At 37.8% G+C, this 13,893-nt stretch overlaps 1 protein-coding gene across 1 annotated transcript in view; it reads right to left on the reverse strand.

The window, feature by feature from the left end:
- NUP62CL (nucleoporin 62 C-terminal like) overlaps positions 1-5,819 on the reverse strand; it is a 43,304-nt gene extending 37,485 nt beyond the window's left edge. Inside the window, exons 1-3 of the mRNA XM_034653576.1 lie at positions 5,763-5,819; positions 5,153-5,257; positions 3,551-3,649 (exon numbers count right to left, since the gene is read on the reverse strand). Coding sequence (XP_034509467.1) covers positions 3,551-3,649; positions 5,153-5,210 — 157 coding nt within the window. The 5' untranslated portion in view covers positions 5,211-5,257; positions 5,763-5,819. The remainder of the gene's footprint in view (positions 1-3,550; positions 3,650-5,152; positions 5,258-5,762) is intronic.
- Positions 5,820-13,893: the final 8,074 nt, after the last annotated feature.

Consider the following 13,893-nt stretch of genomic DNA (forward strand, 5'->3'; position numbering starts at 1 on the left):
AATATTTTCAGGTTAATGGCCATACCAGATAAATACATAAAACACGCTGCCTGACAAAACATGCACAGCCTATACAGAGGGAAACTGGCCTACTCCATTCCTGCTGAGTGATCAAGCTCAGATACTCTTTCTTTATCCCAATAATTCTGTCCTTTGCTCCTGGTTTACAGTTGATTTGGACAAGGGTGGGCATCCGAAGTACGGTATCCATCTCATATACTACTGGCAGCCTATACAAGGGTCTGGCATAGAAAGCTCTAGCCAAGCAGGGATAACACAGGGATAACACAATCTCACTTTCAAAAATTCAGAACCATGGAAAGAATGAGACTATAGGTAGAAATATGGAAATATTCCCAGAACTATGGAAAGATTCAGGCTGTAAGCAGAAATTTGGAAATATTCCCAAAGTGTAGAAAGAATCAGACTATGGGCAGGGGGGTTGAAAGAACCAACAGAGGACAGATATGAAGTAGAATTAAGGAGTCTGAGCAAGTCAAAATTAAGAATAAGCTAAGGGGCACGTGGGTGGCTCAGACAGTTAAGTGTCTGCCTTTAGCTCAGGTCAGGATCTCAGGGTCCTGGGATCAAGCCCCGCATCAGGCTCCCTGCTCAGCAGGAAGTCTGCTTCTGTCTCTCCCTCTGCCCCTTCTCCTGGCTTGCGCTCTCTCCCTCTCTATCTCAAATAAATAAATAAAATCTTTTAAAAAAAGAATAAGCTAAAATAGTAAGGTAGAAAAAGAGGTAAAGAAACCCCCTAGAAGACCAGGGGTGCCTGGGTGGTGCAGTCGTTAAGCGTCTGCCTTCAGCTCAGGGCGTGATCCCGGCGTTACGGGATCGAGCCCCACATCAGGCTCCTCCGCTAGGCTTGCTTCTTCCTCTCCCACTCCCCCTGCTTGTGTTCCCTCTCTCGCTGGCTGTCTCTGTCAAATAAATAAATAAAATCTTTAAAAAAAAAAAAGCAAAGAAAAGAGAAGACTAAGGGAAAAGAGCTGAACTACATTTATGCAATAGATTTAGGTCCCTAAAGCTTCCTTTAGAACAACTCTTAAATTCCGTTTCTTTAAAGTTCAGTGCCATGATAATACCTGTATTACATTTTCAAAAGATTCCATTTCCCTTTTGGCCACAAGAATCCTTACAAGAGTTCCCCGATTCTTTGGGTTAGCCTTTGTGAGGGCAGAATGAACACCGCAGGGAAAGAGCGTACCCAGTCACAAAGGATCCCTGGGGTCACTTATCACTCAAAACACTGGGAAGATTACAAATTGGATCCCACGTGGCATTCTTCACAATCCTATGCCATCACAATCTTCATGGGAGAATAAAAATCTTATCTGAAAAGAAACCCTTCCTCCAGAAATACTTAAACTTAATCACACTATGGAGACCCCTCCTTTATTGATTAATTCATTCAAACACTGTGTAACTACTACATTCAAGACAGAAAACAGAAAAACAATTAAGTAAAAGAAAGACTCCTTATAAAGCTTTTCTTAACCCAAAGGTTTTGTTGTTTTTTTTTAAGTAATCTGTATTTCCTAACATGGACAGATGTGCGAAGACAATATATAAGAAAATTCTAGGATTCTAGGATTACATGTGTATATACTTATAATGATCCCATTTTTGTAAAACAAATAAATTCAACATATGTTTGTATGTGTTTGGAATAAAAGGCTGGAAAGATAAACACCAAACTGTTCACTCTAGAGACAGTGATATATGTATATATGTATACATACATGTTTGTATCATTTTTATAATAAAAAAAAGCAACTACCATCACTACCAAAACATCTCCACAAAGATGATGAATAATACCTTCAGGAAATTAATACCTGTCAGCCTAAACATAAAAGAATCTTGAGTCAAAAAAATGGTATGATTATTTTAACCTTTTTAAACAGTATTTATCTTTGCTCTTTATTTTTCACAGTATTTTAAAAAGGTGTAAATTAGCTCTGGCATAGGAGATAATACTCAAATAACAATAGTATTTCAATTAATACCAAAAAAGCAATGGATTTGAGAACGAAAGTTTCCATCACAGTTTGATTTTGCAAGTTATAACTTTGGTCTAAACTAAATACAGTCAACTTTACATTATCTGTGTAGTAAAAAGGAAGCACAGTTCTATAAATAATACAAAATAACTGCATACCACATTTGCATTTAAATAAATCTCATTCTGATGGTCTTAAAGATCGTTATATAAAACAGTGAAAACATCCTTTAAAACATCCTACTATCCAATTTTCCTATCCAAACAAACATTTTCCATACAAAAGATATAAGACTGATAACAAGCAAGCTTCTCTTAAAACTTGCTGATTCTACCTAGGGCACAGAATAATCCCAAATGACAATAAATTTGCAGACACAGACACTTGAAAGCTGCCCTACAAGGCTGATTTGTGAGGTGAAGAGTCTGAGCAAGTAAATATGCTTGGGGAGAAGGAAAGGTGAGTAGGGGGGGAAAAACTAACTCTGGGTTAAGGGTGTCAAGTTGTGATACGTCTGATGGGGGGATGGGTATATAAGGTAATGGTGGATGGAAAAGCCAGGAGGGATGGGTTAGAAGCAAAGGTACCAGTTTGCAGGAAGGAATGTGAGACCTAGCTGGGGAGGGGATGTGTTATGGCAGAGTCACCAAAGAGCCTGCCAATTCATATCTCAGTGACTCAACCCATGGCTGAAAGAATCAGTTCTTTGTTCAGCATTTTATGGGGGAAATTATGGGTTATGGTATTTGCAAATATGGTAACCTGTAAAGTCCTCAAGACACACTCTTCACAACTCTCATAGGTTGGCCAGCTGCCTAGTACACAGCAGAAACTCCGTTAAGCATCAGTCATGCAAAAGAATACATAAATAGATGGCGGACATTTCTGTTTAGGAATAATTACTTTAAATTTAAAATAGAGTGGCTTTTAATTTGTGCCAGGTTTGAGGAAAGATTTATTCAGCCTTACATAAACTTTTAAAATAAAACAAATAAGACTTTCCTAGAATGGAGTCTGACTTAAATGGTACGTTTAAGTACCAACTGACCCCTAACCATCCAGCTCACCATAAGCTATAAGGCTACGACTAGCCAAGTTCTCTTCAACCAACAATCTAACCAGCTCCTAACTGGCAGAAACAAATTTAGGATGGAAACTCCTGTAATCTACTTTAGGATAGTGTCAACTTTATTACAGGTCAAAACTTAAAATTAAGTTTTAGGGGAAAAGAACTATCAATCCCAATATGTTGGGTCAATGTAAACACTATGATCAATAATAAAAATTCTTAAATTTAAAAGTTGACAAGAATTTGACAGCAGCACTGATTATGGTCACCTCAAAGTAGTAGCATCAGTATCAAATGTCTCACTACACTTTGGCAATCATCACTATTGGTGTAACTTTTGCATACTCTGATGAAATGATCACAACTTACTTAGACAGTCCTAAAAGCTATGGAATACAACTTACTGCTTGTTATACAGCACATTTCCACTGAGCATCCAAACACATCACACACCCCAATAATTCTCAAATCTTACTAGAAGCAGTATGAGCTGCTCCACCTGCTCCAGGGAATTTTAATCCAAATCCCAAAGTTATGCCACCAAATGTTCCAGTCAAAGTTGTTGGCGCACCAACTGCAGAGAATAACATAATATTACCTATTACACTTTAATTTAAAAACAGTGAGTAATTTAGATAGAGTCTCTTTCATCTGAAGAGTACTTTAGAAACTTCTGGCTAGACTCCAAAAACCTACAGTCAATCCATTTATAAGAAATGTCCAGAAAAGGCAAATCTATGGAGACAGAAAATAGATTAGTAGTTGTCTGGGGCTGAGAGACCTTATTTGGATGACAGAAATGTTCTAAAACTGGATTACCGTTTTAGTGGTAGTTATGCAACTCAGTAATCTTATTAAAATCACTGAATTGTACACTTAAAATAAGTTAATTTTATATGTAAGTTTTACCTCATCAAAGTTAATTTTACAAATACTATGGTCGAGATTTCTTTTCATTTAGTAGGCAAGGACATCAAAGACAGGAATGAAAACAAACCTGTCAAAGGTCAGAGGGCAAGTCTTTGATTAAAAATGGAATGCATTCAACAGTTATAACTTCCAACCTCAGACATGGTCATATTCATGAACTCTGTTGTAGCGGAGAAGGATATTGCTTACATATATCAAAAGGCTTCCAGAATCCCAGTCGTGTCTCAAAACTGGAAGTCTATTTGGTAGAAAACACAAGTGGTAACCAGCGATTTTAACTAATGTTTGCCTATTCCAACTTCACAAGAGGATAGGGATGACAGACCACTATTTTTCACCCTGAACTAGGCATGAGTAATTCCTGGCAAGTTTTATTCCCAGGAATGGTGACAATCTTGCTATAATAGGCCTGTGGGGGGACCATATTACAGGTAAGGTTATAATAACAAAGTCTAAAGATAAATGTCATGGCACTGTGAAGATATCTCAAAAGCAGAGTCAGCTTATATGGACCTGTAAGAAAGAATCGTTCAACGTTTGCTGTTATTGTACTAATGGAAGATACATAGCAAAGAAATTGGGGTTACAAGATAATTAATATCCCACTTCTCAGCTCAGCACATCCAGATGTTCCTTTTCAAGGAGAGAAGCCACGAGGCAACACACGGTGTCAATTAAAACCCCAAACTGGTCCTTTTGTCATCCATCACTTCTGATAGGTAAAATGTAAGGACTACAAACCTGGTCTAGCTAGAATACATGATAGCAAGGCTCCAACATTTAATTCCCATTTTATCTTATTCACATGGATAATAAGACTTCTTCCCTTCAGACATACTTGGCAAAACCCCCACTCTTCCTATTCCCATTAGCTTCAAGAAGTTCTTACAAAACATTACAATGTTAATGAATTATATGCTTAAAATTATCACTTTAAGCTGGAATAATCATGTTAACATAAAATTCACAGCTAAAGCCATGACAATTAGGTTCTTAAACAAAGCTACTATTGATAGCAGCAGTTACAGATGGGTTCAAGCATAATGATAATTTATGAGATGCAAGAGATCCATAGCTTATACTGGCAAATTGAGTTAAGTGGCCTGATGTGAAATAATGGTTATTTTCTTTGCAACCAGTAACTTACAAGAGAGCCCAGTAGCAGCAGTGGAAGTAGAAGCATTTGACATTGAAGTAAACAGCATGGTGCTTGAATGAGTAGTGGCGTCAGCAGTCGATGCTGAAGCCAAACCTAAAAATCAAAGTAACAAGCAGAAAAATATGTCACCAAAGAACAAGTTTTTAAAAATAAAACACCATTATAACAAGGTTCATTCATATGGAGAAATTGAAACAAAGCAAGGAAAATCAAATACTCTGAGCTCTAATAAATAAAACATAATAAATGCCTGATTTAAAAAAAATAGTTATCAGTACTGCTTAGTATAGCCAGCCTTCTAGCATCATCATAACAAAGAAATTCTACTTTACTGAAAAAGTAAATGAAAGAGGGGGATCCACTTGAAGAACTGCCGCATAAGAAGTCCTGGGGACCTATTCCCCAGTGAAACAACCATAACTGGTATAAAAAATAATAATAATGAAAACAATTTGAAATCTCAGGAAATCGTCCAAAAGATATACAGCAAATAAATAACATTTATTCAAGAAAATCTGCTAAGACTCAGTTATACCAGTGAGAGTCTAGCATATGAACCACGACCCACTCTCTTCATTCCCTCTAAACCCCTGCTCACCTTGAAGGAAGCCACACTCCAGGCTGGAGTGACCAATAACACTGGCCCCAGCTCCCAACCAAGGGATATGGTACTTTATACTGACTAAGATGTCTATAATCAAAAAGCCAGATAATATTAAGTGTTGGTGAGGAGGTGGAGAAATCGGGAACCTCATACAATGCTGATGGGCATGTAAGATGGTACAGCCACTTTGGAAAACTGTCTGGCACTTCCTCAATGTGTTAAACATAGAGTTACCATATGACCCAGTAATTCTACTCCTAGGTATCTACACAAGAGAAATGGAAACATATATCCGCAGAAAAACATGTGCGTGAATGTTCATAGCAGCATTACTTATAACAGGCAAAAGGTAGAAACGACCCAAATGAACATCGACTGATGAATGGATGAATAAAATATGATATAGCCATACAATGGAATTTTATTTGGCCATAAAAAGGAAAAGCAGCACTGATACATGCTAAAACACGGATGAGCCCTTAAAAACATTATGTGGAGTGAGAGAAGTTAATCACAAAAGAGCATACATTTTATGACTCCTTTTATATGACATGTCCAGAATAGGGGAATCTAGAGCCAGAAAGCAGATTAATACTTGTCAGGGACTGGGGCAGGGAGGAACAGACAGTGACTGTTAATGGGTATGGAGTTTCCTTTGAGGGTGATGAAAATATTCTAAAATTGACTGCAGTAATGACAGCATAACTTGGTGAATATACTAAAAGCCAATTAATTGTACATTTTAAATGGGTAAATTATATGGTATGTGAATTATACAATAATAAAACTGTGAAAAAAAAATAAATAGAGGTCTGGGATAAAGTTTCAGAAGGCAGATTACCTGCTTCTTGCTTTAAAATTTCAAATAAGTATAAAAAAAATAAAGCTAGAGCAATGAAGTACATAAAGACACAAACGAGATTCATTGGTTAACTGAAAACAAAAAGTTTATCTTTTCATCCTCATCCTAGATCATTGTACATGGCACATGGTAGTAAGTACTCAATGAAATTTTCTGCTGAATTGAACCCACTTTTTCCAGACTCCAATACATAATGACATTCTAGTTCCTCTTCAAAAGGAAAAAGTACTTAATAAGTAACTGCACTTAAATCTGTTGCTGCCTACATCCAACTGCTGAACAACTCTTGGCAATATATAACGTAAGACTGTTTTCCAAAAGATCTAGGGCCACTGAGGGTGAAGGGGTACCTTCAACTGTCTAAAATGTGTATCATGGAATATCCTTATGTTTCATCTAGAAGAAGCACCACGTGTAGTGTACTTTTAAAGAGATGTACTTTTAAAGATCTTTTACAGCAAACGTGTTTTAATATTTATAATTCATTACCGACAGGTGAGACTAAATTTTTACTATGGGTTTAATGACCACTTTAATTTCCTCATTTGAAATTTCCTTTTTATGTCATCTGTTGATATTATCACTAGAGTATTGTCTTATTATTGAAGTGTATATCAAGGCTATTTAGTCAAATGTTGTGGGGTGCCTGGGTGGCTCAGTTGGTTGAGCAACTGGCTCTTGATTTCAGCTCAGGTCATGATCTCAGGGTTGTGAGACTGAGCCCTGTTGGGCTTGCGCTAGGTGTGGAGCCTGCTTAAGATTCTCTCTTCCCATCCCCCTTTGCCCCCCCTCTAAAAAAAAAGTTGCAAATATTTCCCAGCCCCAGTTTGTCATTTGTTTATTTTGGTTTTATTTTTTATGTAGTCAAATTTTTCCATCATTTTTTCCTTTATGGTTTATGTCTCCATAATATGTTTCAAAAGGCTTCCCCTCTTAAACATACAAAAGGTGTTCAACCTCATTTTTAAGAGAAAACCACAAATTATAACTATATTGAGAACAATTTCACCAAACAGATGGGAAGAAATAAAAAAAGCTAGTAACAGTCTCCGTTAAGAACACTGTGAACAAACAAGCGGCCTCTTAGGGTCCTAAAGGGAGTGTAAATTGGGTATAGACCCTCTGGAAAACAAGTGGCCAATGTTTGAAAAATTCCAAATGAACCTATCTTTTGAACCAGTAATATTTCTTCTCAAAATTTGTCCACAAAGATGTACTTGCACACCTGTAAAATGACATGTAAAATGAGAGCTGTGCCATCACTCCTTGTACTAACAAATGAGGAAACAACCTAAACGCCCACCAGCAAGGGACTGAATAAATAAATTACAGCACATCTAGATCATGGAATTCTATGATGCTACAAAAAAATACTGAGAGAACTGTCTATATACTAATTGATGTGAAAAGATCTCCAAAATGTTTAAAGTAAGTGTATAAAGTTTGTAAGTTTAAAAAGCAAGGTACAGAGTACTGTGTATACTATCATTTATGTAAAAAAAAAATAAAGGTAGAGGGCTAAGAATATTTTTTTATTTGCTAGCAAATCCATGAAGAAACTCTGAAAGGACACAAACAATTACAGTAGTCAGCTGAATGGAGGGGTTAGAAGGGGTAGGGGTAATACAGGGTAGATGGGGGACAGTATACCCACATATACTACATATAGTCTTATTTTTGAACCATTTGACTTAATATATTACATATTTTTAAATTATACATAAAGGTCCTTCACCAACCCAAAATATATTATTTACATATTTTCATATTTACCTGTGCTTTTTCAATGTTTATGGCTTCATTTTATACCTTTAATTCACCCAGCATTTTTTTGGTTGATCTTGTTAAAAAAAAAAAAACTCAATAGAGCAAATTTGAAGATCTAACTGGCTTTATTAAACAATTCATGAATCCGGAAGTATCCCATCTGGCAAGTAGAGGGGAGCTCATAGGAATTGTACAAAATGGAAGGTTTTCATAGGGAGGAAGGTGGGGCAAGAAAGTTATAAGCAAAAGAAAAGAAAGAATTGTTTCAGGCAAGATCACCTTCTCTTGGGGGAAGGGCAGAGAATCTTAAGCAGATGACCTCATCTTCTTTTGGGGGATGGAGAGGCCCCTTGTGACAGATTACCTCATTGGTGCTTATCAGGAAATTCCTGACTGACCAGTAAAGACTTCTATTTCTGGGGGAGGTTGAAACTGCAGTTAGATTAGGTATTAAGCCCTGGTTTACTGACTTGGGCCTTAATCTAAATGACACCATTTTGGACCCATGGTTTTCTTTTTAATGATCTTCTTAGGCAAAAATACATCCCCTTTACCCCATATCAGCTGGTTAGCCAGCTACTGCAATTCATTTACTCACTACCCCACCCTCTCTCCCCACAGATTTAAAATGCGATCTTCACAGACCCAGGTTTGTTTCTGTACTTTAAAATTTTTCTATCACGGTTCCACTAGAAAGTTTCAATTATTATAGCACTAGAATTCATGTGCTCTTGTATTACACAATATTTTAAACTTAACAGGAAGAGAATAAAGTTAACATACATTTTCATGTATTTTCCCACAAGTACTCTATCATTACTTTCCTTAAAAAACAAAAGAGTTGAGGGGTGCTTGGGTGGCTCAGTCGGTTAAGCGACCAACTCTTGATTATGGCTCAGGTCATGATCTCAGGGTCATGAGATCAAACCCCCACACTGGTCTCTAGGCTGGGCGGAGTGTGGAGCCTGCTTAAGATTTCTCTCTCTCCCTCTGCCCCTCCCCACCTCACTTGCACCCACTCTTTCTCGCTAAAAAAAAAAAATTGACTAGTCTCATCCATTTATTCCCCCATTTAAACTTTAGACTGAACTACAGTCAAGTCCCTCTTTTCCTTTCCTTCCTCAAAAAAAAATTCCATTAAAAAAAAAAGCCCAATTTGGGAGTCATTTGTCCCCCACCACAGGAAACCACACCTTAATTACAGTTTCAATCTATTCCAGAAATGTGACCTTTCAAAAATCAATCTGAAATTTCCTGATCAGCACTAGGGAGGTAATCTGCAAAATAAAAAAAAAAAAAAAACCCTGCTGTTCCCTTCCACCCAGAAGATGTCTGGCCAGAAACAACCCTTTCTTTTCTTTTGCTGATAACTACTTGCCCCACCCTCCTTCCCATAAAAACCTTCTATTTTGTACAATTCCTCAGAGCATCTCTCTACTTGATAGATTGGATGCTGCCCAATTCACGAATCACTTAAAAAGCCAGTTAGATCTTCGAATTTACTTGGTTAAATTTTGTTTTTTCACAATTCCCATTGTGGTTTTATAAGAATTACATTAAATGTGTGGGTTACTGTGGAGATAAATGACATTCTTGTATACTGAGTCTGCACGTTCAGTAGGTGTCTTCATTTATTCATATCTTCAATTATATTCCTCAGCAGAATTTTGGAGTTATCTTCAAATAGGTCATGCACATTTTAAAAGTTTATCGCTAGGCACTTTGAATTTTCGGTTGAAGCTGTTAATGGGAACTTTTTCCATTATATGTATTTACCAACTACTATTGCTTAAACATGGGAACACTATTGGTTTTTGTATTTATAACTGGCCATATTATCGAAACTTCTTCACTAGTGCTAATTGAATTTGCACTTTATTTATGCCCATATTTTAAAATCCTGATCATTTGTCTCGGGTACTGGAATAATTTCAGGGCCTGACCTTAAATCACATGCAGAGGTAACTAAGGAAGCAAATGCCATTTAATATGATTTGCTTTTAAGTTAAAGGAGTCTTACTCTTAAATAAGAAAGGATTTAAGAGGCAGTCTTGTTTTCCTAATCATAGAACTAGAGCAGGGTTTTTCAACATTTGGGGCCAGGTAATTCTTTGTGGAGGACTAGCCCATGCTGGGATATAATAAGAAATGCATATTTGGTCTGTGTCCCCTTTCCTGGACAAATCCTGAAACCTTGTAATTTGCTAAGTGATAAAAGTGTTAGGGACATCTTTTGTTGTATTTGGTTTTTGTCCCCAGTTCCTGAAATAAATCCAGGAGCAATGAAGGTGAAAGGAGCCTCGGATTATTTTTAACAAGCCCGTAACAACCACACCTGATTTATGTTAATAAGGTGAAGTTTAAAGAGCCCTTAAAAATGAGCACTGGTTACCAGAGGGACCAACCAAGTGATTACAGGGTTAGAACTTTTACCCCACCCTCTGACCTCTGGAAGCGGGAGGGTCTGAAGACTGAGTTCAATCACCATTGGCCAATGATTCAATCAATCATGCCTACATAATAGAACCTCCATCAATACCCTAAATGAAGGGGTTTGGAGAACTTCTGGGTTGGTGACACATCGAGGTGCTAAAAGGGTGACCACGCCTGGAGGAGAAGTGGAAGATCTGGGCCACCCCCCCCATCCCTTGCCCTATGCATCTCTTCCATTTGGTTGTTCCTAAGGTGTATCATTTATAATAAACCAGTAATTGTTAAGTGTTTTCCAGAGTTCTCTAAGCTGTTCTAACGAATTGACTCAAGGAGGGGTTCATGGGAACCCTCAACTTATAAGCAGTTGGTCAGAAGTAAAAGTGACAACCTGGGACTTACAACTGGTATCTGAAGCAGTAGACAGTCTTGTGGGACTGAGCCCTTAAAATATGAGGTCTGTGGTAACTCCAGGTAATGCGCATCATAACTGAATGTAGGAAACGGAAACCCAGTTGGTGTCCAGGGTTAGAGAACTGGTTGGTGTGGGAAGAACCCCCCCCCCATCTTTGGTGTCAGAGGTACTGAGTGCAGGGGACACAAGGTTTTCTTTTATGTGCACTACAGGATGTTTTGCAGGGTGAAACTGAATGAAGGAAACCTCATTTAAAATGGGGTTGGGAGGCCAGAAGGGGGAGCTCTCACACCATACCACTTGTTGCAGCTTTTTGCAGGCCCAACAGGAAAAAAACCTATTTTACTACCCCAGCAGTAAGATCTTCTCCTGGCTCAGCAACAACCCGGCCAATGAGACATTGTCACAACTCAGCCAATGAAAAGCCACTACATGTCAAACTCCCAATTTACTCCAATGGACTTTTTGTTTACAATAGCCCCTCTCAACTCCCCCCTTTCCTCTATAAAAGAGCTTTCTTCTCTTTTGTTCTCCAGACTTGCCTGTGGTTTTGCCTTAGCTTGCTTGTCCCAAATTGCAATTTCTCTGCTATTCAAACAAACCCATTTTGCTAGCAAAATAACCGGCTGTTTTATTTTCAAGGTCAAAAGCAACATCCCCAGGCTCAACCCACTAGGTGCCAGTAGTACCTCCCCAGTCTCAACAACTACAAATGTCTTCAGACATTGCCAAATATCCTCTGAATGGCTATTTAATGAAATATAATGGTTTTACTCACTAATCATTTAGAAAAAAAATTATTCTTAAAAATATAAACCATAATAAGAGTACAAAAAGAATTAAGAATCTTGAGATGGAAAAGGCCTATTTGTCCAGAGAGATAAACTCAGAAGAATAAGAGATGTGATAATATAAAAATTAAATTAAGGACTTCCAGGAAAATGGGATATATGTACTTTTCCTTATTCAAATAAAACCCCTATTCCACTAAAACATTACACATAAAACAAACCTAAGAAGACCCTAAAAAGTGGTGAGAAGGAGGCAAACCAGATAGGGATCTTGAGACCCAAGGAATGATACAGTGGTTGGTCCACAGGTTTTCTTTTTGCTTTGTATTTCCCGGGCTTGGGGTTGAATAGGCTAGCAACCCAGAAATACCAATGGATATAGACCCTTCCCATAAAGGCCCCAACAAAAGCCTGCTCTATAAACAAAAGACAAGGAAAGGGGCAGACTAATAGGACAGAAAACTTTTAGACAATAACCACTGTAGTATAAGCAAACACCACACAAAAAACTGTGGCCCCATTTTCTACCTACTAAGCTCTAAACACTAAGCAAGGACTCTAAACTTCTACCCATGTGAGACAGTAATGAGGTACCCTAATACTCCCACCAAAACGGTATCAGAGAAGGTCAAGTAGGGAGCCAGGTTTTTCATCCCTGCCAGCAGTTTAGGAACCCTCTCCTTACAGTGACACTGGAAACCACATTGGGAGCAGGAACTTCCACCCTTGCCCACCAGTAACTAGGAGACCCTTGTCTTGGGTAGCGATGGAGAAATGAAAAATGAGGGGAAAAATGAAGTCCTACTCCCACCTTAGGGTAATAAAGCAGCACCCCTTTCTTCCCCTGCTAGAGCAATGTCAAATAAAATCAGCTAAAGAAAAAAAAAAGGCTTAAATCAGATTCAGAGTCTCATACTATAATAAGAAAATGTCCAGGCTTCAATCAAACACTCATCCCACCAAGAACCAGGAAGGTCTCAAACTGAGTGAAAAATGACAATACCAAGATGACAGAAACATTGGAATTAACTGACAAAGATTTGAAAGCATCCATGATGAAAATGAACCGATAAATTACAAACACACTTGAAACACGTGAAAAAATAGCCTTACCAGAAAAAAAAGAAAGAAAAAGAAAGGAAAGAAAAAGAAAACCTCAGCAAAGAAATAGAAGATATAAAGAACTAAATGGAAATTTGAGAACTGAAAAAGACAATAACCAAAACACAAAGCTAAGTGGAAGGATTCAAGAGCAGAATAGAGCAGATAGACAAGAATCAGTGAAATGGATGATAGAACAATAGAAGTCTATACCAAGACATATTTAATAACTAAACTTCTGAAAAACAAAGATAAAATAGCATCTAACTTATAAGGGAAAAAAACTATTTAAATGACAGATATCTCATCAGAAACCATGGAGGCAAGAAGGAAATGCCACCATATTTTTCAAGTGCTGAAGGAAAAGAACTTCCAACCCAGAATCCTACAGCTAGTGAAAATATCCTTCAGGAATGAAGAGGAAATTAAGATATTGAAAAGGAGGGGCGCCTGGGTAGCACAGTCCTTAAGTGTCCGCCTTCGGCTCAGGGCGTGATCCCGGTGTTCTGGGATCAAGTCCCACATCGGGCTCCTCCGCTGGGAGCCTGCTTCTTCCTCTCCCACTCCCCCTGCTGTGTTCCCTCTCTCGCTGGCTGTCTCTCTGTCACATAAATAAATAAAATCTTTAAACAAAAAAAGGATTGAAAAGGAAAATTCAAAATTTGTTGCAAACAGACCACCTTAAATGAGGAGCTAAAGGAAGTTCTCTAAACAGAAAGGGAATAACAAAAGAAGGAATCTTGGAACTTCAGGAAGGAA

The sequence above is a fragment of the Ailuropoda melanoleuca genome, unplaced genomic scaffold (assembly GCF_002007445.2).
Source record: "Ailuropoda melanoleuca isolate Jingjing unplaced genomic scaffold, ASM200744v2 unplaced-scaffold9846, whole genome shotgun sequence".
Lineage (NCBI taxonomy): Eukaryota > Metazoa > Chordata > Mammalia > Carnivora > Ursidae > Ailuropoda > Ailuropoda melanoleuca.